The 24573-nt window shown below is 38.2% G+C and overlaps 1 protein-coding gene across 3 annotated transcripts in view; it reads right to left on the bottom strand.

Moving 5' to 3' along the window:
* LOC104428611 (LEAF RUST 10 DISEASE-RESISTANCE LOCUS RECEPTOR-LIKE PROTEIN KINASE-like 1.2) overlaps window positions 1-24573 on the bottom strand; it is a 72262-nt gene that overhangs the window by 19916 nt on the left and 27773 nt on the right. For 2 of the 3 annotated variants that reach the window (XM_039307402.1, XM_039307403.1), the window contains exons 2-3: window positions 22105-22146; window positions 20651-21961 (exon numbers count right to left, since the gene is read on the bottom strand). The exons of the other annotated variant lie outside the window; for it this stretch is intronic. In XM_039307402.1, the coding sequence (XP_039163336.1) occupies window positions 20844-21961; window positions 22105-22146 (1160 nt within the window). In that variant the 3' untranslated portion in view covers window positions 20651-20843. Of the gene's footprint in view, window positions 1-20650; window positions 21962-22104; window positions 22147-24573 lie in introns of those variants that run through there. 3 annotated transcript variants of the gene reach the window in all.

Below are 24573 nucleotides of genomic sequence, written 5' to 3'. Positions count from 1 at the left end.
AATTATAAACATAATGCATTCTAGGTGGTCATGCCGTCATATACATTCGGCCGCATAAGATGCAAATTCATGTTAAGATGCTTTCTGCAAGTAATGACATGGCTTTATAACTTCTGTCGGCTTTAACATTGGTATCACACGTTCAACAAAGAAAAATTTCGGAAGTACTCTTATATATCTTGGTACACAACTTGGTTCTTCCGCTAAAAGGCTAGATGTACTTATAGTACGAACTTAAATTTCACACGACCATGGACATTGAAGTAATTAGTGATGATCTTGATGGAGAAGACAAATAGGGCTTGGGAGGACTCGCAAACAGTCAACACCGCCTCTTAGCATATCCACCACCTCACTCATTGTTGGCCTAATTGAAGGATTAGTCTGTATTCACCACAAGTCCACTATTACCATCTTCTCAGTTTTCTCTCTGTCTCCTTCACTTACGACATTCTGTGGTCCCAACTCTTCTTGAAGTCCAAGACACTTATGAATCCAATGCGGGAAGTATATTTCACTGGTTCTCTCTACTTCCGGTCACTATATTTTTCCTCCCACCACTGTCATCCAAAGCTATACACATTGGATTTTTGGGATATTCCTCCAATGTTCTTGCAAAATACTTCTGGCGCAATCAATCCAACAGTCCCTCATGCTCCAAGTAGTGAGATTGTGCTCTTCTCTCAATGGCATATCTTCGCAAGGCCAAAGTCGGAAATCTTGGGGCAATAATTTTCATTGAGAAGAATGTTGTTTGGCTTTATGTCGAAGCGTAATATTCTTGAGTTGCAGCCTTTGTGCAAGTTTTTGAGCCCTTGGGCCATGCTTAGAGAGATTTGGTAGAAGGTGCCCCACCCAAGGTGGCCGCAATCTAGCTTGAAGTAGTTCTCTTCGTATATGAGTTTTTCCAGAGATCCGTTGGGCATGTACTCATAGACAATGGCCCTTTTGGTTTAGTGAAGGCAGAAACCTAGTAGTTTAACAATGTTGACATGGGAATTTCTGCCCATGCTGTTTACCTCATTGATGAAGTCTTCACCATCGCCTTTTAGCTTGCTTAGGATTTTCACAGCCGCGAGATGTCCACCTGGGAGCTTCCCTTTGTACACACACCCATCACTTCCCTTGCCTAGTTTTTCTTTGAAAGGGTTGATCATTCTCTTAGTGTCAGCGTAAGAATACCTTGTCGTTACTAAAATTCCATGATTTTTGAAAATTACCTCAAATTTATGACTCTTTTTCATCTTTCTGCTCCCTATGATCATGGATTTCTGTTTGGAAATTTTCTGTTGACAAAGATAGGCTAGGACTATTATAGCGACACCGAATGCACCGGTTGATGCATTTTTGTAACCAAACGACATACAAAACATAATTTGAGATAATCATTTTCCCAGGGTTGTAGTAATCCTACTTTCTGTTAAATACTGTCCAAATGTCTGCATTTCAATTCGTAAGCACGCACAAGAAATTTGATTTTCTACTTACCAAGAGCACCTTTCTTCGGTAAGCTCCTAGTTTTCAGTTTCCCTGCGACATAAAAGTAATAATAGCCGGAGAATTTTTATTGGAAACATATGGATGATACAATTCACCAAGCTCCACATGCATCTTCCTCCCAATAGTTATGAGATTCATATAATCATATTAACCACATTCTGTTCAGGGAAGAGAATAAATTCTGACGAACTTATTGCGTAAACCGTTTATTCCTAATTCTAAGAACCTTACCGCCGCCACTGTTGCAGATCAAGGGATGATTGGTTCCATTTGGGCAATAGCACAGAAAGTCTGTGTCTCGTGATCGTCCACATCGGCCTTTGCTTTGTCGACAGCCAGTACAACTCTTATTAATTAATATATCCCATTTTAAGCGGAACCCGTTCTTCAACAATTCATTGTAGTCGACATCTTTGATAGTCTAATTAGAGAACCCTTCCTTCAGTTGTACTGGAACCATTGAGAATGACCCGCACGGTTCACTTTGGAGATGGAAGGTGTTGGTAAAATATGGCTTCAAATTGGGTTGAACAATGAAATCGGATCGAGTAATCAAATCGGACTTTGAGGCGTGATATCACTTTCTTTAAGGATTTATTTGCCCCACTACGTTGCTAATGGTCACCGGCAAATTTCCTCCAGGATACAACAAAGTCTCAAGTGAAAATACTGGATAGCAATTCTAGTATTTCTCCAGGGTCTCTCATGAGAAACAATTGTAAATAATGGCTGTAGTTTCTCTCGAAAGAAAATGAAAAATGGAAGAAGATTATCATTTGATCTCAAAACAAATGTACTTATATATGTCTTTCGAATAGAGGCAACTCTTCAAAAGATTATAAAAGAACAAAGGCAACCTTTCGGGAAATGTTACAAAATGAACAGGTATGTCTCAAAAGTTACGTTGAAAAAATATAAGAAATTCGAAATTAAATAAATAAAAAATATAAAATAATTGTAACTTTTCGTGAACAATCGCATTGTTTTAACAAGACTTTATAGTTAATTTTTATAAAATTAAATCCGAATTTTCAATAAATAAAATTAACGATTGTCGGTTAGTGCCAAATCTCGTCACGTACGCACTCACATCTTTTCGATGTGGGACAATGCACCTCTTCATTTGTTTTATAAACAAATTAGTCGGTTAGTGCCAAATCTCGTCCACGTACGCACTCACATCTTTTCGATGTGGGACAATGCACCTCTTCATTTGTTTTATAAACAAATTACCAACAATCCCCCACTTTTGTTTATAAAACAAAACAAAAATAAAACGTTAGAAATATATAGCCAAAATTTCCATGAGATTAATATACATACATAAAGGTCTCTTTCGAGTTAAACCTTTACTTAGTGCAAGCATCTCAAAGCTCCATCAAAGTGACAAATAGCTCGGCTTTAAACTTGTACTTTTATATAATAGAACCGGACATACCGCACATACACTAACCTCTTGTTTCAGCGAAAGTTCTATATTACTCCGCACTATTATGGCCTTGTGCTTGATCCTGTTTCATGAGCTCTCTAGAAAGCAACCCTAGCTTTCGTAAGAAGCGGCACCACTTCTAAGCTCATATAGGTGAAGTATCTACCATATGTTTCTGTTACTATTAACACACTACAAGTTTGTATCATACTTCATTAAGAATTCAATTCAGCCTACAAAACGTAACAGACAATACTGACTTCTCATATCAGGGCTATGTCAGTATCAAACAATCACATTCAATAACTTGTTCTTACACATTAAACCTTGTAACTAGTGATATTCTAGAAAAAGGTCGGGTTACCATTATTGGTGATTTCAATTAAAGGGTTTCAGCCCCATTTCTTATGAGGTCATTATTACCATATGTCTTAGTAAAGCCTTCATAAAAGGATTGGCAAGATTATTACTTGACCTCACGTAAACAATTGTTATGGTACCATCTTTAATCAATTGTCTCACATATTCATATCTTAAACTAATATGTCTAAGACTTACCATTATAGGTGCTATTATAGGCTCTTGCCAAAGTAGCCTAACTATCTCGGTGGATAGAAATAGGAGGCATAGGACTAAGCCACAATTTGATATTCAATAACAAATTCATAGTCCATTCAGCCTCTTTCCCAAATTTTGCTAAAGCAACGATTCAAATTTCATAGTTGAGTGAATTATGCACATTTGTTTCTTGCTCACCCAAGAAACCACACATTCACGTAATGTGAAAATTAATCCATTAGTGGATTGTTTCTTTCTCACACTTGTAATCCAACTAGCATCGGTATATTTTTCTAATATAGCCGGATTATTATAGAATAATAAGATAACCCTCCAATGTTCTATATTGGATTACTAGTATTTACTCAACTTGCATATACAAAAGTAATATCGGGTCTAGTATAATGTATCGCATACATTAAATACCCATAGCACTCACATTAAAAACTCTCCACCATGAATCAAATGGAGTACTCATATATTTGAAAACAAGATGTTTAAATCTATACAACATCTTCTCCATTTAATCACTTTAGCTCAAAGAATAACCCCCACTATTTTTTTTTATTTTTATTTTTAATACTTAAGATAGTATCGGCTTCTCCTAAATCTTTTCATTTTGAAAATGAAAGCTAGATACTTCTTAGTCTCAATGATTCCAATCCTATTATTTCCAAAGTCCCCTTCAGACATAAGCCCACTTCAAGAATATTCCAAGAGGTAATTAATCAAAATTATGCATCATCAAATCTTCATCCTCGATGAAATACATACGTCAAATTAGAAAACCAATGCAATTCTACTCTCTTGGCTCATTTATGCTATTCCATAAAATCAAATCTATGAGGGGCAAGGACAGCAAATAGAACACATTAGAACCAAACAAGGGACACTTGAAAAACCCATTCGGTATCTCCAAATTGCCTCCATAAATAGAGCACTACATATTAGCTCATGCAAATAATGACATTCTCTAACAATCCAATTAATGAGAGCAAATCGAGTATGGAGGTATCAAAAGCACATGAACTTGAATTAAAAGAGGTGAAAACAAGATACCGGCCATTCTAGGAATGGAATCAACAACATCATATAATCCGAAACCTTCTAAAAGAAATAATTAGAGCCATACCTCATTTCTTCATGATATTGAATTTCTGGAAGCTCTCATATCATCCTTCTTAAGACCCCACTGACAGTACCGTTGTGTTACAAATGCAACTGGAACAACTCTGAGTTGAGCACCGTCAAATGGCTAACTTTGGCTAATACCCCTAGGATTGACCGATAACATTATCTTTCTCTTCTAGATTTTTGAAATATTCCCAAAGCATCGTCCAGGAATCCCAGTTTTGTGTAAGAGTCAACCACAGCTCCTCCTACAATAACATCATTTTCTAAACCAACCTTAACAATTTGCCTTGAAACAATTTTGCCAAGCCAACACCCTTGACAGGTGACTAAAAAAAACTCTGTTGAAATTTTTTCAGTTGAAATTCGTAAAGCCTGTGGTGTTTGGCAGGTTATATTTGACAAAACAACACCACTTGTACGAGACAACCCTTTTTTTTTTTTTAATCTTAAAAGTGACTGCATCCAGATCATGCAAATGTTCAAGAGGTCACACGACAGTGCCATTTGAAAGGGGCACTCATATCCCACATCACTAGATCTGGAAAGTTTCAAAACACCATCCACAACACGATATTCAGAGCTCGCCGACTTATCACTGCAATAAGTCTTGTCCACGCTTTGCATCCCATCCAATGGCACTGTAGCATGAGGATCATCCCAAGCCGCTATGCCATTGTGCTGAAATTTAGAAGACAGTTCAGGTAATTCCAACAGCGTACAGGTTTCTTCCATTGAGTTTCTCCATCTTGGAAAGTTCCTTTGGAAGGCTTCTTTCCCCCGCAAATCATACCATATCTGCTTCAAGGAAACAGGAATAGGCCATTCCTGCTCATACACATGAATTAAGTCAAGGAACAACCAAGTCCCTCGACTTTGCCATTTCTCTGTAATCTCGTCACAATCTTGAGTAACTTAGTGAGTTGAGTCAACATTTGATCACCCAATTCCGGAAAGAAAACATTTCTCTTCTCCGCACCAACATTATAAAAAAAAAACACTCCTTCCCACCAAGCGTCCATGTGAAACGCATCCACACTCATTCCATATGAGAAGTCACATGGACCAGTTACGTAAATAGGCGGCACTGGCCTAATAGAAGCACGGTAATCGTGCTGGTCAACTGTGCAAGAGACTAATCCATCCACGGGAGGTGGTACACGTACAGAGTCCACGAGTTTGCCAGAGCCATCGTCCTCTTTGCGCGTCTCTTCGCAACAAAGAAGGCACCACAACATTTCAAGAAGCACATATAGCATAGTTTTCTTCTTCATCGGCTAAGCTGGATCCATCCACTCATTGATTCTCATCATGGCTATCGAGACCCTCAAATTTTCGCTACCCGTGACAAGTGGACTTTTACGCTTCTCGAATTCCAATTTACGCTACCCTCAAAGAAGGACATTATCAATCATTAACTGAAATCCTCCATCCACTTATTGATAGATTTGCAACTGGATTGATGACTAAAACTTCTGTTACCATCGTCGTTCGCTTCAGGCTCTCGGCCATGAAGCAGAGCAGAACAGAGCACGTAGCCCGACGACTTGGGCCTCTGCAGGACGACACTCCTGTAGTTGCCCCCTTCAGCCCGAAAACCGAGGCGGAAACGGAAGCGTCCCCGACCGGAGTCGCCACCCTCTCTCTAAGTCTCAGTCGAAGTTTCAGTCTCTCTCTGTTTTTATGTAAGAACAACCGGTCACCGTAGCTTCACGAAACGAACCGACGCCGCTTCCGCCGCCCTGCGAAACCAACAAACTGCCACCCGAATCGGCACCCGCGCTGGTCAAACCGTCGTCCACAAAGCCCGCGTCCGCGTCCTTCCCCGCAACGACGCAAATGACCGAATCCGTACAATCGCCTCTCCCCTCATCCCCCATGCCGCCACCGGGACCGCCTACGTATACCTCGCCCAGCGTCATACGCGGAGGCCTCGCCGTGTCACTGATACCGCACCGCCCCCACCCCCGCGCCGCGCCACCTGAGACCGGACGTTCCAGATCGCGGGTCGCCGGTGATCTGGAACGCGAGTTTAAGTGTCTCGACCAACCGGCGTAAACGGAGAGCGAAAAGGGGGAAAAACGGCGGTCAATAGCGGCACGGCTATGCTCGTCGCGAACACCAAAATGCGCCCGGAATCTTCAATGGCCATCAAACGAGAGGGAGAAGAAAGTCGTGCGTGCGTGTCTGCAAATCCTAGACCGCGAGGGTAAATTTTCTTTTTCTTTTTTTTCGTCCTTCCTTCCCTCCTTGCTTCCTACCTTTCCTTCCTTCCTCTTCTCTCTTACTTTGTGTCAGACTCTCCTTCCAGCGATTTTCTCTCTCTGCCCTTCTTCCACGCACAAACCCACAATCTCAGCCAACTAGACCAAAGCAGGCTCGAAGTAAACCAAATTATCGTGCAATGCTCACACCAGCAACAGATTGTCCGCCAAGCATGCTCATAAGAGGCCGAGACATACAAGGCGACATATGCCAAGACCTTAAGCCTCACCAGCACCTTCTGCTTCCGACGATAAACTCTGATTTCATTGTTGCAAATAAATCCTTAAAATTGTTGGTAAAATATGGCTTCAAATTGGGTTGAACAATGAAATCGGATCGAGTAATCAAATCGGACTTTGAGGCGTGATATCACTTTCTTTAAGGATTTATTTGCCCCACTACGTTGCTAATGGTCACCGGCAAATTTCCTCCAGGGATACAACAAAGTCTCAAGTGAAAATACTTGGATAGCAATTCTAGTATTTCTCCGGGTCTCTCATGAGAAACAATTGTAAATAATGGTTGTAGTTTCTCTCGAAAGAAAATGAAAAATGGAAGAAGATTATCATTTGATCTCAAAACAAATGTACTTATATATGTCTTTCGAATAGAGGCAACTCTTCAAAAGATTATAAAAGAACAAAGGCAACCTTTCGGGAAATGTTACAAAATGAACAGGTATGTCTCAAAAGTTACGTTGAAAAAATATAAGAAATTCGAAATTAAATAAATAAAAAATATAAAATAATTGTAACTTTTCGTGAACAATCGCATTGTTTTAACAAGACTTTATAGTTAATTTTTTATAAAATTAAATCCGAATTTTCAATAAATAAAATTAACGATTGTCGGTTAGTGCCAAATCTCGTCCACGTACGCACTCACATCTTTTCGATGTGGGACAATGCACCTCTTCATTTGTTTTATAAACAAATTACCAACAGAAGGTGTCGTTAGGAAGTAACGCAACAGATGAGTTGTATGTGGCGTTAGAAGGACAACTCACGGGGGATGTTGGGAAGGGAAAAGAAAAAGAACCGGTGCAGTTATAGAAGAACCTGAGTGTACGATGAAGAGAAACACTGTTGTTTAGGAAGATGTTTACGGGAGTGAAAGTAAAGGGACGAGGAACAAAGCAAGAAGTATCTAATTGGCTTACTAATTCGATGGGGCTCTCCTCGTAAGAGATGTTTTTATGTGAGTAGCGAGCATACGTAGGTTTTGTTCCTTCACAAGTGATATCAAATCCAGGGTAGCCGCATAAATCTCTTCCTTCTCCATGAATATAAAAGGGATAGCTTATATTTAGACAGCGATTGCCTCCACAACAGCGGGGTTTGCACTCTTCATATGACACTTCATCCAATGATGGCGTGATAGGATTTCCTAAGATGGAAATGAAGAAGATGCAGAAAGCCGTGCAAACTAAGCCTTGTGTGTGAGTGCAATGTGGACCCATCCCGGGATTTCGATATAGTTCTAGTCTTGAACATAGGATGTTTCTATCTTTCTTTCTCTCTCTGTTTTTTTTTTTTTGGGGGGGGAGGGGGGGTGTGGGGGAATGTCAATGCTCTAAAATGGACGAAGAAGCTGTTCGATTCCTGACATGAAAGTGAAAAGAAGGCCCCTGTTATTGGCAATTCCTTCTACTAGTCTCATGAGATCAGCTCCTTAAACACGGCAGTTGACTCAAAAAGGACGGGAAGACTAGAACAAGAGACTGGGGTGGAGACACCCAACGGAGCAATGTCATCCATCACTTTACCTCTCAGATGATAGGTCAGTGAAATGGGAAGACTTGCAATTAGTGAACTTGCACAGATCTTGCCCCCATTGACAAGTTACTCCAAGAGTTGACTCCTATTTCATATATCCCCTCAAGTTGGATCCTTTACAAGAGGATAATGAGAAAATAAAATAAAAGACCCAGAAATTTTTATCCGTTATTATGCTCATTAAAATCAAACCAAACAAGCAAAATTAGGAAAATGAGTTCAACAAAATAAACGAGTGGTCTTTGCCAATTAAAGGTCTCTATTCAAAAATTAATTTCCAAGAAGTAGCCGGAGTTAGTTCCAAGAAACAACTGGAAATTCTATTAAGGTAAATATCCTAAGCACAATGAGCAATTGACCTATCCAAGAAAGTTTCAGGAGAAGGTTTTGTTGACGTCTAAATTTTAGTACAATTTTTTTTTTTTTAAAGCAAGACAATAACCAAAATCATAAATAAACACATAACAAATTAAAAGGAGATAAGAAGTGATAAAAAGGAGTTTCTTTTTTAGTACGGGCTCTTGTACTTTTTGAGTAATCCTTAGCTCAAAAAAGTTATCTCGCATTTAATTCTTCAATTTAACTCCCAATCCTCATTGGCGACATTTCTGGAACGTCCTTTCTTGGATTTTCTCACTGTTCCGAGATAAAAATTAAGCTTGATGAATGTGAGTTCAACATTTGTTACTCTCGGTCATAGTTTTAGAATGAAAACAAAAATTGAGACTTCATATATCGTCAATCTAAAATCTGAAATGATGGAGGCTGAGTTGATGATTTAGGTCTCTGTTAGCGCTTGTCGTGTTGGAATGAAATGAATCGTTGTGGTAAATTAACATATAAACTAAGCAACTAAAATTCCCACCATATGTTCAACAAATGCCCAAACCGAGTCCGTATAGATTAGTCCTTGATCTTGATCCTGACCTATTTTGAGTGTGTAATGAATGATATGTCACGTGTGATTGCAATTTTTTTTTTTTTATGACTAAGCATGATTTTCTTCCGCATTTTATCTCCACCGAGATCAAATCTGAACAATTTCTTTTATGATTGTGTTTGCTCGGTGTTTTTACATCTTTCAGCTGCGTTCAATGGAGATCATCGGCAAGTTACCGCTCAAAATTGACACTGAGGTATATTCAATTAGCCATATCTCACCTCTTGTGTTACTTAAGGCCTCCACTGTTTCTTGTTCATGCAACAGTCGTATCTTTGATAAGTAGACAATGCTAGTGAGACCAAGATGAAGAAAAATTAGAGCCTAAAGCTACTTGTCAAACTCTGTAGAAGTGATGGTGGACTGAGATAAGAATGGATGGTTGAGAACTAACAAGTCTATGAGGAAGGAGAGCAGTGCCATGTAAATGCTACAGAAGGAGTTGTTTATTCAATTTGGAAATTCCTTTCCTGGGAGATCAATTTGACTGGGATTCTTCTTGTTTACATTTCAGTCATTTGTTAGGTAATTTGGTTTCCATACATGGTCAAAGTTCAGATTCTTTTACTCATGAGATGAACATTGTCAGGCTATACTCTTGTTTCTCCTAGAAAACCAATACTTACTAAGAGCTTTTATTTGGGAAAATATCTGACGTATCAAGTAGAACAACAAATAAAAGCAAAGACAAAAAGATTTAGAATGTAGCCACAACAATTGCAACATAATGTGTGAACTTAATTACAAATATAATTAGTCAATTTTGTTGATATATAATTGTTAGCAAGTGTAATATTCTCAAGTTGCAACCTAGGTGCAAGTGTTGGAGCCCGTGTGCTATGGCTAGGGAGATTTGGTACAAGTTGTCCCATTTGAGGTGGTAGCAACCTAGTTTGTTGTAGTTCTCTTCGTGTATGAGTTTTGTCGCGTCCTAAACCCTCTTGCGGGGGAGGAAGCTATTAGGTTAGGGTATTGTCAGCTTTGGGCCAATGGCCTTTTACTGACTTGAGTTCTCCCAAACCTATTCCTTGCGTGACATCAGGCATTCAAAATTTTTGATTAGTTAAGCCTATGCAATTTTAAACAAAAGAGTTGCCACTACCCTTTTTAGGGGTTAGCTAGAACCCCAGTAAGAGATGGGAGGATATTTTACTATTTACATAACCAGAGAATGTGGACTCGAGGGCTTGATTACGTTAGCCCTAAGGCAAATGTACTTAATCTAATCATGTGCTAACTAACGCCATAGCAACCCATCGAAGAAATCTAGGTTTAATCCTTACCATTCTAAAATGAAGAAAATAACATCCAAGATATTGAGAGGCGCAACCAAGTATAATCACAGAGAAAATACACATGCATCCTACAATTGTCCCTAAAAAAAAAAAAAAAAAAAAACAAAGAACCTATTGTAAAGTCCTAAAGGCTTGCAAATTTTGGATTTCAATACTTTTAAAAGATTTTCCAATTTTTATTAAAATTTTCTTATTTTTAAAAGAAATTTCTGAATTTTTTAAAAGAAATTTCTGAATTTTTTAATGATTTCTGTAATTTTCTGTTTCTTTCTGGAATTTTCTATTTTTTAAATATTTTCTGAATTTTCTAAAAATTTTATGAATTTTCCGAATTTTCTAAAAATTTTATGAATTTTCCGAATTTTCTAAAAATTTTATGAATTTTCCGAATTTTCTAAATTTTTATGAATTTTTTGATTTTTCTCAAATGTTTTAATGTTTTCCCGAATTTTTTTTTTCAATTTTTTATTATTTTTTCGATTTTTAAATTTTAATTTTCATTTTATTATTTTATTCGGGAACAAGTTCGGACCGGGTCTACCCGATCCATAGCCAGATCCGACCCAGGCCCTATCGGTCCGGGTTAGACTATAAAGGGGCTGCGTTACGGCCCACTTTGAATTAATCCCAATTGGCCCATGAAAATTTTAAATCAGCCTACTCAAATTCTAGCCCGCTCCCATTTTCTCTTCTCAGCCCAATCCTCATTCTCGGCCCATGATACACCAGCCCACGGATCAGCCCAAAATGAAATTAAAAACGAAGCCCATTTCCTTATTCTATCTTTCTAGTTTAGGCTTTTTCTTTTTTTCTCTTATTGTTCTTTTTCTTTTATTCTCTTTTCTTTTCCTTTTATTTTTCCTTTTTCCCCCCTCCTCTTCTTCTTCCTAGCGTTCTCATGGCCGAAGCCACCTTTTGCATCTTTTCAACCAAACCAGCGCCACCACTGAGGCGAGCCTCCGTAGGCGTTTGGGTTGGTGCTAGTGACACCCAACCTCTCACCGGTCATCCACCCCAACCGCCACTCATCAACCGACCTTGCCCCTAATGGCCAAACCGAGGCCCCCTCCAAAGTCTCATGAGACCCTCCCCCGATCGGGAACCACGCGACCCTTGCCCGCATCGGCTTGATCAAAGAAAGGGGCCATGCCAACCAAATGAAACAACACGTCGAGCAAACGATCGGTCGAAGCTCAAGAGCGCACACTCCCAACTCAAATTTTTAGATCTAGTTTAGGCATCACGTCAGATATATGATGCGCACTCTATAACGAGGTGTTTTTGGCTCAGTTGGAGCTCAAACCATCCCGAGATCTTCGATTTAACCAATCAACAACCAAGGGTGCTAGTCCAACCTCCATAGCTCTTACCGAAAGTGTCCACCTCATGTCTTGAAATGATTGACGTTGGCATAATCAGTCAATTTTGTCGATAAATAATTGTCAAAAAGTTCAAAAATTCCTTGTACTTTCAAATCTAAACTTTTCATTTAAAAAAAAAAATTAGTCTTAAATACTTTAACGATTTTTTAATGTAGTCCATTTGGTCAATTTTGGCCAAAAAATCGCTAACATGATGGTTTAGTCAATGTCAATTATCTTATGTAATATGGCAAGCGTAAACGTGAACAAATTTTTATTATTATTATTTTTAAAAAAATTTCAAATTTTGCTCTTCTTTCTCCTTTCCATTTTCATTTATTTTATTGTTTTTCTCTTATTTCTCTATTAGCCGCTGGCCACCGGTGAGGATTGCGACACCCTTGCCCTTACCCTATCCCTCACCCTCACCTCATATAATGTTGGGAACATCTGGTGAGGACACCACGGCCTTTGCCTATAGCCAATGACTGACGTAGATATAAGAGAAAAAGAAAGAAAGAAAAAAGATTAAAAAATAAAAAATAAAAAAACTTATAAAAATCGTCAATGGTAGCATTGGACATCCTCACTAAACCACATTGTTAGCAATTTTTTTAAAACAAAATTGATCAAATGGACTATATTTAAAAATCATCATAAGGTTTAGCATTAAATTGGCAAGATTGAAAATTTAGTATTGAATCCGCTGCTGTACAACAAGTTTAGAACTTTTTGGACACTTTTCCCATTTTGTGGATGTGCTAATAATTTGTTTCAAGAGAAACACACATGCTTATATAGTCTGAGGCTGCTCATTTATTATGATCCAATTATTAGAGCAAGATGATCGTGAAAGAATAGTTATGAAATTAGTAAGTCTATAACGAAATTGAAAATCAAGGAAATAAAAAACATATTAAGTTCTAGATGGTCTTGCCGTCTTGTACATTCATTAGCATAAGATGCAAATTCGTGTTAAGATGCTTTCTGCAATTAATGACATGGCTTTATATAACTTCTATCAGCTTTATAATTGGTAATGAATACATTTAAAATGTTAAAAGTACACTTCAAGAGCTAAAACTTAGCTCGATTAGATATTTAAGTGTCAAAAGTTAGGAAAGTGTTACTTAAGTACCAATTTTTTTTAATAAATGAGACATTTGAGTGCCACCTCTAGTGAATTTAGCTAGAAATCTTACCTAGCAATTTTTTTATATTAATTTTGCTTGTCTACGTGGCTCACCGGAGAGCTAACTTAATAAAGAAATGCAAAAATGACGTCATTTTGGCACATATTTGATTTTAATATAAAAAATTAATTAAATTAAGTTATAAACAATTTTTTAAAAAAATAAAGGAGAAAGGAAGAAGATGAATAGTTGCGGGTAGTTGAGGGTTCAGCTCTCACCGCCGCCATCGCCTCCCCACCGTCATTGGGAAGGGCCAATGACGGTGGGGGGAGGGCCCCAGCCAACAAGAGGGGCAAGGGCTCGTGAGCTCTCGCCTAGCTTTGGGCTAAGGGTTGCGGCCCTCCCCCACATCTAGTGAGGGTCGGCGGCCTTCACCCGACCGAGCTAAGGGCTGCCATTGGTTGGGGCAACCACCCAGCAAGCAATGACCCTTGGCGCCGCCAAGCGAGGGCCAACAACCCTCCTTTTTTTAGGGGGAGGGCCATGACCCTCACCCTAGATCTGGGTGAGAGCTCATGGGCCCTCGCCTCCGCTCGACTGAGGTAGTTGGCCCTTAGCTAGGGCTCGGCGACTAGAGGCGACCCTTCCCCCACCATCGCTAGCCCTTCCGATGACGGCGGGAGGTGGTGGCGAGGGCCTCGCCGCTTGCAATCTCCCTCTCTCTCTCTCTCTCTCTTAAATAAATTTAGTTTTAAATTTAATTTAATTAATTTTTATATTAATTATTTACCTGCGTCAGCAACAAAACGACATCATTTTTGCACTTGTCTAGCCATGTCAGTGTGCACAATGATGTCGTTTTGCACTTGTTTCACTGGAAAATCAATATGTCAGCATTTTGATTGGATTTTCTCGCCGTTGACACTTAAATGATCAATTTTGCTTTGATTTTGGCACTTAAATATCACTCTTCTAACTTTTGGCACTTAAGTGTCCCTCCATACCAAATTTTAGCACTCTAGATATTCGACACTCCATTCAAAATATAAGATAAGAAAAATTGCGAACGTATTCTTAGCTGACTATCTTTGTACACAAGTTGCTCATTGGATTGAAAGGCTAGATGTGCTTATAGGATGAACTCACGTTTTACACAACCATGGACATTGAAGTGGTTGGTGATGATCTTGATGGAGAAGATAGATAAGGCTTGGGAGGAACTAGCAAGCAGTCAACACTGCCTTTTAGTATATCCACCATCTCACTTGTTGTTGGCCTAATTGAGGGAGTAGTCTATACGCAGCGAAGCTCACTATTACCATTTTCCTAGCTTTTTCTCCATCTCCTTCACTTGTGACATTCTACAGTCCAATCTCTTCTTGAAGTTAAAGATGCTTGTGTATCCAATGCGGGAAGTCTATTCCACTAGTTCTCTCTACTCCAGTCACTATATTTTTCCTCCCACCAACCATTTCCAGCACTATCATCCCAAAGGTATACACATCTGATTTTTGGGTTATTCCTCCGATGTTCCTGCAAAATACTTCTGGCGCGATAAACCCCAGTCCTTCACGTGCCAAGTAGTGAGATTGTGCTCTCCTCTCGATGGCATATCTTCTTTTTTTTTTTGGTAAAGTTTTTTTTTTCTATAATCTTTTTTCCTCAATGGCATATCTTTGCAGGGCCAAAGTCGAAAATCTTGGGGCAATGGTTTTCATCAAGAAAAATGTTGTGCAACTTTATGTTGAAGGGTAATATTCTCAAGTTGTAGCCTTGGTGCAAGTATTTTAGCCCTTGAGCTATTCCTAGAGAGATTTGGTACAAGGTACCCCATCCAAGATGGCGGCAACCTAGCTTGTCGTAGTTCTTTTCGTATATGAGTTTCTCTAGAGATCCACTAGGCATGTAATCATAGACAAGAGCCCTTTTGGTTTTGTGAAAGTAGAAACCTAGCATATTAACAATGTTGACATGGGAAGTTATGCTCATGCTGTTTACCTCATTGATGAAGTCTTCACCATCTCCTTTTAGTTTGCTTAGGATTTTCACTACCACAAGATGACCATCTGGGAGCTTCCCTTTGTAAACATAGCCATAGCCTCCTTAGCCTAGTTTTTCTTTGAATGAGTTGGTCATTCTCTTAATGTTAGCATAATAATATCTTCTCATTACTACAGTTCCACGATTTTAGGACTATCATAGCGAGACCAAATGCACAGATTGATGCACCTGTGTAACCAAAGGACATAAAAAGCATAGATAGAGCAATCATTTTCCTGGGGTTTTAGCAGTCCTGCTTTCTGTTAAATATTGTCCAAATTTTACATTTTAATACGTCAGCACGCGTAAGAAATTTGATTTACTACTTACCAAGAGCACCTTGCTGTAGTAAGCTCCTAGCTTTCCCCTTTCCTGCGACATAAAAGCAACGGAAAATTTTATTGGAAAGAGGAGATGATACAACTTATGAAGCTCAGCGTGCACCTTCCTATTGACAGTTGGAAGATTCATATAATCATAATAACCACATTTTGTTCAGGGAAGAAAATAATTTATGACGAACTTATTGCATGACCGTTAATTCCTAATTCTAAAATCTTTACTGCCGCCACTGTTGCAGGCCCTAGGATGATTGGTTCCATGTGGGCAATAGCACAGAAAGCCTCTGTCTTGTGATCGTCCACATCGGCCTTCACTTTCTTGACGACCAGTACAACTCTTGTCAGTTAATAAATCCCATTTTAACCGGAACCTATTCTTCAACAACTCCATGTAGTCGACATCTGTGATGGTTTGATTCGAGAACCCTCCCTCCAGTTGTATTGGTACCACTGAAAATGACCCGCAGGATCCACTATGATGTTGGAAGGTGCCATCAGGAAGTAACACAACAAAGGGTTGTACATGGCGTTAGAAGTACAACTCATGGGGATGTTGGGAAGGGAAAAGAAGAAGATTCGGTGCGGTTAAGGAAGAACGAGAGTATAGGATGAAGAGAGAAACTTTTGCTTAGGAAGATGTTTATGGGAGTGAAAGTGAAGAGACCAAGAGCAAAGCAAGAAGTATCCCTTTGGATTGCTAAATCGACCAAACTCTCATTGTAGGAAATGCTTTTAATTGAGTGTTGAGCATACGTAGTTTTTGTTCCATTACAAGAGATCTCAAATCTTGGGTAACCGCAAAATTCTCTTCCTTCTCCAGGAATGAAAAAGGGATAGGTTATGGCTGGACGGTGATTGACCCACAATTGCAAGGTTTGCACACTTCATATGACACTTCACCCGACGACGATGCAATGGGATCTTTTAAGATGGAAATGAAGAAGATGCAGAATGTTTGGCAAACTAAGTCTTGTGTGTGAGTGCGATGTAGACTCATCCTGGGATTTCGATATGGTTCTAGTCTTGAACATAGGAAATTTCTTTTCTTTTTTGGTATCAATGCTCTAGAAAAAAATGGAACTGTTGACACCTAAAAGTGCTCGATATTTAGTTTTTATTGATATGTGATGATTGTTTGACAGTAACAAAAGTGGACTCCATGATATCATATGGAACCATCAAAACTAACAAAGAAAAAAGGAAAAGAGTGGAGAATATACTATCCGGCCATATTTGATCATCTGTAGAGGAAGCCAATTTAATGGATTGAAGATTGATCGATATTATATGTAGATGATCAATTCAGAAGATTGCATCTAAGGCTAAGGCACGTGTAAATCCATTAAGGAGATCGTAGAGAATAGTTATGTGAAAATGGAAAATGAGGCTACTATTTTGAAGGGAATTAACAATGTGGGAAAAGAACAATTCCTTGGAGATAAGGCTGCTATTTTAAAGAGAATTAACTACATGGGAAATAGGCAATTCCTTCAAGATAAGGCTACTATTTTGAAGGGAGTTGACAAGGTGGGAATATGGGACCATTATTTTCGGAAACGTAAAACTATAATTCAACCACAAAGAAATTGCTCCCAGATAGTTATGATAAAAGGTATATAAATACCAAGTTCTATCAATTGGAAGAGGCCCCCTTAACAATCAAAATGTAATCTTTTACTATCTTTACTTTCCTGCACTTTGTTTTTCCTTAGTTATAGTTTTCCAATTCGTATCGTCAATTAAATTCTGACACATATCTTTATCCTGATGTTTCATCATCAATTCAATTTCGGTGTGCATCTTTGCTATAGATGTCGTGATGTCGATTAAATTCTGGCGTTACATCTTTGCACCTTCTCGAGTTTTATTAGCAATTAAAATCTAGCACAATTCATGTACGTGTATTGCTGTGGAAATTGTTATATTTTCAAGCCTTATTGTTGATTGAATTCTAGTACGGTTTGTTTGTACAACTTGGTTTGAAGTTCGAAATAAAGGATTATAGTTATTCCTTATTTGGCTGAATATTTCTTGTCTAGAGTCGTTACAGAACCCGTCTCCTCTCATCAAAAGCCAAAGAACAACTTTTAGAAAAGATGTTTCGTCGTCGATTAGATTTCGGTGAAATAGGAATTGTAGGAAGAAGACGAAGAAAAAGAAGGAGAAGCTATTTGATTCCTCACAGGAAAGTGAAAAGAAGGCCCTTGTTATTGGCAATTCCTTCTACTAGTCTTGTGAGAGCAGCTGCTTAAACACAGCAGTTGACTTGGAAAGGGGACAGGAAAGCAACTGCACACGGCAGTTGACTTGGAAATGGGACAAAAAGACTAGAACAAGAGACTTTTGAGAAGAGCTAGGTAGAGACACTCATGGGAGCAATGTCATCCATCACTTTACCTCTTTGATGATGATAGGTTGGTGAAATTCGTAGACCTGCAATTAGGGAACTTGCACAAATCTTGCCCCGATTGACAAGTTTTTCCAAGAGTTGACTCCTATTTTCACATGTTCCCTCAAGTTGGATCATTTACAATAGGGTAATTCAAAAAAATTAAAGACCTAGAAACTTTTATCTCCTGTTATGCTCATTAAAATCAAACCACATAGCAAAATTAGGAAAATAAGTTCAAGAAAAAAAAAATCAGTGGGTCTTTGACAACTAAGCTCTCTATTTGTAAATTAATTTGGTTTAGTTTCCGGAAACAGCCAAAAATTCCATTAAGGTAAATATCCTAAGCATAATGAGCATAAACGACAAAAGCTATCAACTTATCCAAGAAAGATTCTAGAGAGGATTTTGTTGACACCCAAATTTTAATTGACTATTCAAGTATGAGAAATGCTTATGTGACTAACCTAATCCATTAGGAGAATAACAAACTGTTTTGAACCACAAATAGTAATAATAATAATAATAATAATAATAATAATAATAATAATAATAATAATAATAATAATAATAATAATAATAATAATTAGAAGTTATTGTCATGTCCACTTCTTAAAAAATGTGTAAGTCACAACATGCTATATTATTCTTACAGTAGGCAAAAAACTGTTATGCTAACAAAAATCTTCAAGTATTCATTCTTGTAAAAGTACAAAAATTAAAAATATAAATATAATAACAAAAGTAAATAATTAAATACATGACAAATGAAAAAGAGACAAACAAAGGAGGTTTTCTTTTCCGGTAAACCTTAGCCATATAAGTTATCTTGTGTTTAATTCTTGCGATCTCAGTGGTGACGTTCCTAAAACATCGTACCTTGGATTTTCTCACTGTTCGGACCTAAAAATTTAGCTTGATGAATGTGAGTTCGTTTTGTTACTCTCGGTCATAGTTTTAGAATGAAAACAGGAACTGAGACTTCATACATCGTCGATCTTAAGTCTGAAATGATCGATGTTGAGTTGATTATCTATGTTAGCTCTTATTGTGATGGACTGACGTGAATCGTTACTGCAAACTCATATATAAAGTAAGGAACTGAAGTGCCCACCACGTGTTTGACAAAATGCCCAAATTGAGTCCGTATAGATTAGTCCTTGATCCCGACCTGTTTTGAGTCCGTAATTTGATTTCCATACTTGGTCAAAGTTCAGATTCTTTTACTCATATATAAACTAAGCAACTGAAGTGCCCACCACGTTATTAGGCTATATTCTTATTTCTCCCGGAAAACCAGTGCTCACAAGAGATTTTCTCGGGAAAATATCCGACGTCTCAAATAGAGCAACAAATAAGAGCAAAGGGAATAAAAAAAGAAAAAAGATTTAGAATGTAGTCATAGCAACTGCAATGTAATGTGCGGAGTTAATACGGCTATAAGAAAATTTTAGGTGCCGTGACATACCAAATAGACAATAGATACTTCAAGTCTTCCGCTCCATTTAATCTATCAACAAGAGCAGGTGCTAATCCAACCTCCACAGCTCTTTCTTGAAAGCATCCGCCTCGTCGTCTTGAAATGATTGACTTTGGCATAATCAGTCTATTTTGTCACCGGATAATTGTCAAAAAAATTCCTTGTACGTAGCCAATTCAAACTTAAAATTTTCAATTTTGTCAATTTAGTTTAAATTTTTTTGATGATTTTTTAATGTAGTCCATCCAACTAATTTTGATAGAAAAATCACTAACCTGATAGTCCAGTCAATATTAGTTGTTTTATGAGACACAATCGGCACAAATGTGAACAATTCTTATGATTGTATTAAATTTTCAGAATTTGTTCTTTTTGTCGCTTTCTTTTTCTTTGCTTTTCTTGTTTTCCTTTTTATTCCTTATTTTCCCACCGGTTGCCAATCGATGGCCTTGGGTGATGACTGCAACAACCTCGCCCTTGCCCTCGCCCCAATATAATGTTGGGAACATATGGTGAGGGCATCATGGCCCTCACCTATAGCCATCGACTAACGTCGAAACAAGAAAAACAAAAACAGAAAAAAGAAAGAACAAATAATAATAAATAAATAAAAAAACCTTCTATGTTAGCAATGGATATCTTGACTAGACTGCAATGTCAGTAATTTTTAATCAAAACTAACCGGATGAACTACGTTAGAAAATCATCATAATGTTTAGCATTAAATTGACAAAATTGAAAATAGAGGACTAAATCGACTGCCGTACAATAGGTTTGAGACTTTTTGGACACGTTTTCCTTTATGTTGATGTTCTAATAGTTTGTTTCAAGAAGAAACGCACATGTTTATATAGTCTTGAGGTTGCTCATTTGCTGTGATTCAGTTATTAGATCAAGATGATTGCGGAAAAATAGTTATCAAACTAATAAGTTTGTAACATAAACCAGAAACCAATGAAATTAAAAATATAATCAATTCTAGGTGGTCTTGCCATCATGTAAATTTAGCTGCATAAGATGCAAATTCGTGTTCAGATGCTTTCTACAGGTAATGACGTGGCTTTATATAACTTCTGTCGGCTTTAGCATTGGCATCACACGTTCAACAAATACAAGAAAAATTTCGGAAGTATTCTCATGTATCTTGGTACACAAGTTGTTCCTTGCGTTGAAAGGCTAGATGTGCTTATAGTACGATCTTAAATTTCACACGACCATGGACATTGAAGTGGTTGGTGATGATCTTGATGGAGAAGACAAATAGGGCTTGGGAGGAACTTGCAAACAGTCAACACCGCCTCTTAGCATATCCACCACCTCACTCATTGTTGGCCTAATTGAAGGATTAGTCTGTATGCACCACAAGCCCACTATTACCATCTTCTCAGCTTTCTCTTTGTCTCCTTCACTTGTGACATTCTGCAGTCCTAACTCTTCTTGAAGTTCAAGACGTTTGTGAATCCAATGTGGGAAGTATATTTCACTTGTTCTCTTTGCTCCAGTCATTATATTTTTCCTCCCACCAACCATTTCGAGCATTGTCATCCCAAAACTATACACATCAGATTTTTGAGATATTCCTCCAATGTTCCTGCAAAATACTTCTGGCGCGATAAACCCTGCAGTCCCTCGTGCACCAAGTAGTGAGATTGTGCTCTTCTCTCGATGGCATATCTTCGCAAGGCCAAAGTCGGAAATCTTGGGGCAATAGTTTTCATCGAGAAGAATGTTGTGCGGCTTTATGTCAAAGTGTAATATTCTTGAGTTGCAGCCTTTGTGCAAGTATTCAAGCCCATGAGCTATGCCTAGAGAGATTTGGTACAAGGTGCCCCATCCGAGGTGGCTGCAACCTAGCTTGAAGTAGTTCTCTTCGTATATGAGTTTTTCCAGAGATCCATTGGGCATGTATTCATAGACAAGGGCCCTTTTGGTTTTGTGAAAGCAGAAACCTAGTAGTTTAACAATGTTGACATGAGAAGTTCTGCTCATGCTGTTTACCTCATTGATAAAGTCTTCACCATCTCCTTTTAGCTTACTTAGGATTTTCACAGCCACGAGAAGTCCATCTGGGAGCTTCCCTTTGTACACACACCCATAGCCTCCCTCGCCTAGTTTTTCTTTGAATGAGTTGGTCATTCTCTTAATGTCAGCATGAGAATAGCTTCTGGTTACTAGAATTCCATGATTTTCGAAATTGACCTCAAATTTATGACTCTTTTTCATCTTTCTGCTCCCTATGATCATGGGTTTATGCTTGGAAATTTTGTGTCGACAAAGATAGGCTAAGACTATAATAGCGACACCAAATGCACTGATTGATGCACCTGTGTAACCAAAGGACATACAAAGCATAATTAGAGATAATCATTTTCCTGGGGTTTTAATATTCCTACTTTCTGTTAAATACTATCCAAATGTCTGCATTTTAATTCGTAAGTACTCATAAGAAATTTGATTTTCTACTTACCAAGAGCACCTTTTTTCAGTAAGCTCCTAGCTTTCAGTTTCCCTGCGACACAAAAGCAATAATAGTCGGAGATTTTTATTGGAAAATATAGATGAGACAATTCATAAAGCTCCGCATGAATCTTCCTCCCAATAGTTATAAGATGCAGAAAGCCATGCAACCTAAGCCCTGTGTGTGAGTGCAGCATAGACCCATCCCAAGATTTCGATATTGTTCTAGTCTAGAAAATAGGAAATTTTTGTTTTTTTTTTTATTTTTTTCAGTATCAATTCTCTGGATGGAATGGGATGGCATGAAGAAGAAGAAGTTGTGTGATTCCTCACAAAAAAGCGAAAAGAAGGCCATTTTCTTTGGAAATTGTTACTAGTCTTGTGAGATTAGCTGCTTAAACATGGTGGTTGACTTGGAAAAGTGGATAGGAAGACTAGAACAAGACTTTTGAGAAGAGCTAGGTAGAGACGTCCCAGGGAGGAAGCAATGTCATCCATCACTTTAACTCCTTCGTGATGATAGGTCGGTGAAATGTGAACACCTACGATTAGTGAACTTGCACAAATCCAACCCCGATTGAATAATGTTGGAGAAATCGTCCTGGAATATTTTGAAGCTGACAAAATGTTTTCATCAGTCTAATCTGAAGATCTGCAGACTCTACTATTTAAAGTCCGAAGACCTCCGGACTGCCAGACTCAAGACTCAAAGTCTATTCTCATTGACAGTTTCTAATCCGTCGAAAAGGGCTATCCGAAGCTGGGTGTTTCATTAAGGATTTGACCTTATCAACTAGAGAAGATCTCTTGGTTGGATATGACATAACGGATTCCTTTATTCAAATCAAGATTGATTAAGGATCCGATGATTGGCGAAGTATACTTGGAAGGTTCTACTTATGGAAACCGAGATCCTGATTGTATGGGCGAGCATGATTGATGGGCTATCGACATGTTCCTTAAATAGCTCGAATGATCTTTCTAATTAATTCCGTCCAATGGGTAGATTGGAGGAATTCCTTTGGTAAGTGCCAACGGGTATAATGGCATAAATGAGTATAAAAGGAAGACGTTCCGGTTGTTCGAGTGTGTGCGCGATTGAAGAATTCCAAAGTCTGAAGTTCTTTGTTCTTAATCAATTCATTTACTGAGTGAAATCTTGTACGCAAAAGAGAGTTTATATTATGAGAAACCTTGAGGAAGTGTGGCAGAGTATCCACACTGTGGAATCAAGGGAGAGACTTGCTGTAATAATTCTTTTGTTCATAGTGAAATCCAGCCGGTGGGCTATCAGTGCGGAAGAGTGGACGTAGGCTTGGAATAAGCTGAACCACTATAAACCTTGTGTTCAATTTTTTCTTCCCTACTCTTTGCTTTACTTTGATCATAATTCGTTTTGTTAACCAAATGATAACTTCCTTTCTATTATCTGCTTAGTATTGCTCTCTTATCTCAAGAAATTATTTTTACACCTATTCACCCCTCTCTAAGTGCTTATACTAGCTATCTCAACTAAAAATTATGCAAAAGTATCCATGAGGTTGCACAAATGCCAAATGATAACTTAGCATAGAAAGAAAACATGTATACCAATTATGTGTTATCCCACCCAAGGAAAGCTGAAATGGGAAGCGGAAGCTGATAGGTTGAATGTGAGAAATGCACATAGAGTTATGGCGTGGGATTTCTATGATTAATTGCAATCGTATCTCCTCTCAAGTAATACTCTTAGAAAAGATGCCTATAATATTTTGAGGATGACAAAGCATTTTGAGTATACTAACATGTGCAATAGAGTGTGCAGAAGATACTGGCAGATTCATATGAAGGTGGCGTTAGCTGTAGGACATCTAAGAGTGTAGAATGACTTTTTCTCTAGAAGAGGAACAAGCTATTGGAAATGAGATATGTTGATAACTGGATGGACATTGCAAATGGCGAACAAGTTATTAGGCAAGGAATATGCCGGATGTTTGAAAGGACCTAGTGGATGGTGAACAAACTAGAGGATGTGTGATTGTCAAAAAGGCTTGGATGGACCAATAGAAGAAGAACAAACCAAAGGACATGAAGACATCTTTAAGCTTGGTTGGACCTTGCGAACCTTGAACAAACTAGAGGCCGTGTGGTTGTCGAAGAGTTTCGATAGACCAAATAATAACCGTATAGTCCACAGAACATAAGGACGTTGGCACGCTTGAAAGTACTTCGGTGGGTACATAGAAACTTGGATGGACCTAACTGTGGAAGGTGTTGTCGCTATAGACGGAATATTGGTTCTACCACGAGCCTCTACAATCATGAAGGGAAGATATATACTCTTCACAAATATAATTTGAATTCAAATTGGTTTTACACAAATAATCTTAGGTATTGGAATCCACAAAAAACGGACTTGAGAAGATCAAAACATTTTACCATATTTGTGCAGGCAACAGAGGATGACAGGCTGTTGCACAAGCACAACCTACTTCGGGAA

Source organism: Eucalyptus grandis, chromosome 2, assembly GCF_016545825.1.
Source record: "Eucalyptus grandis isolate ANBG69807.140 chromosome 2, ASM1654582v1, whole genome shotgun sequence".
NCBI lineage: Eukaryota > Viridiplantae > Streptophyta > Magnoliopsida > Myrtales > Myrtaceae > Eucalyptus > Eucalyptus grandis.
This window is presented reverse-complemented; position numbering and strand designations above follow the sequence as displayed.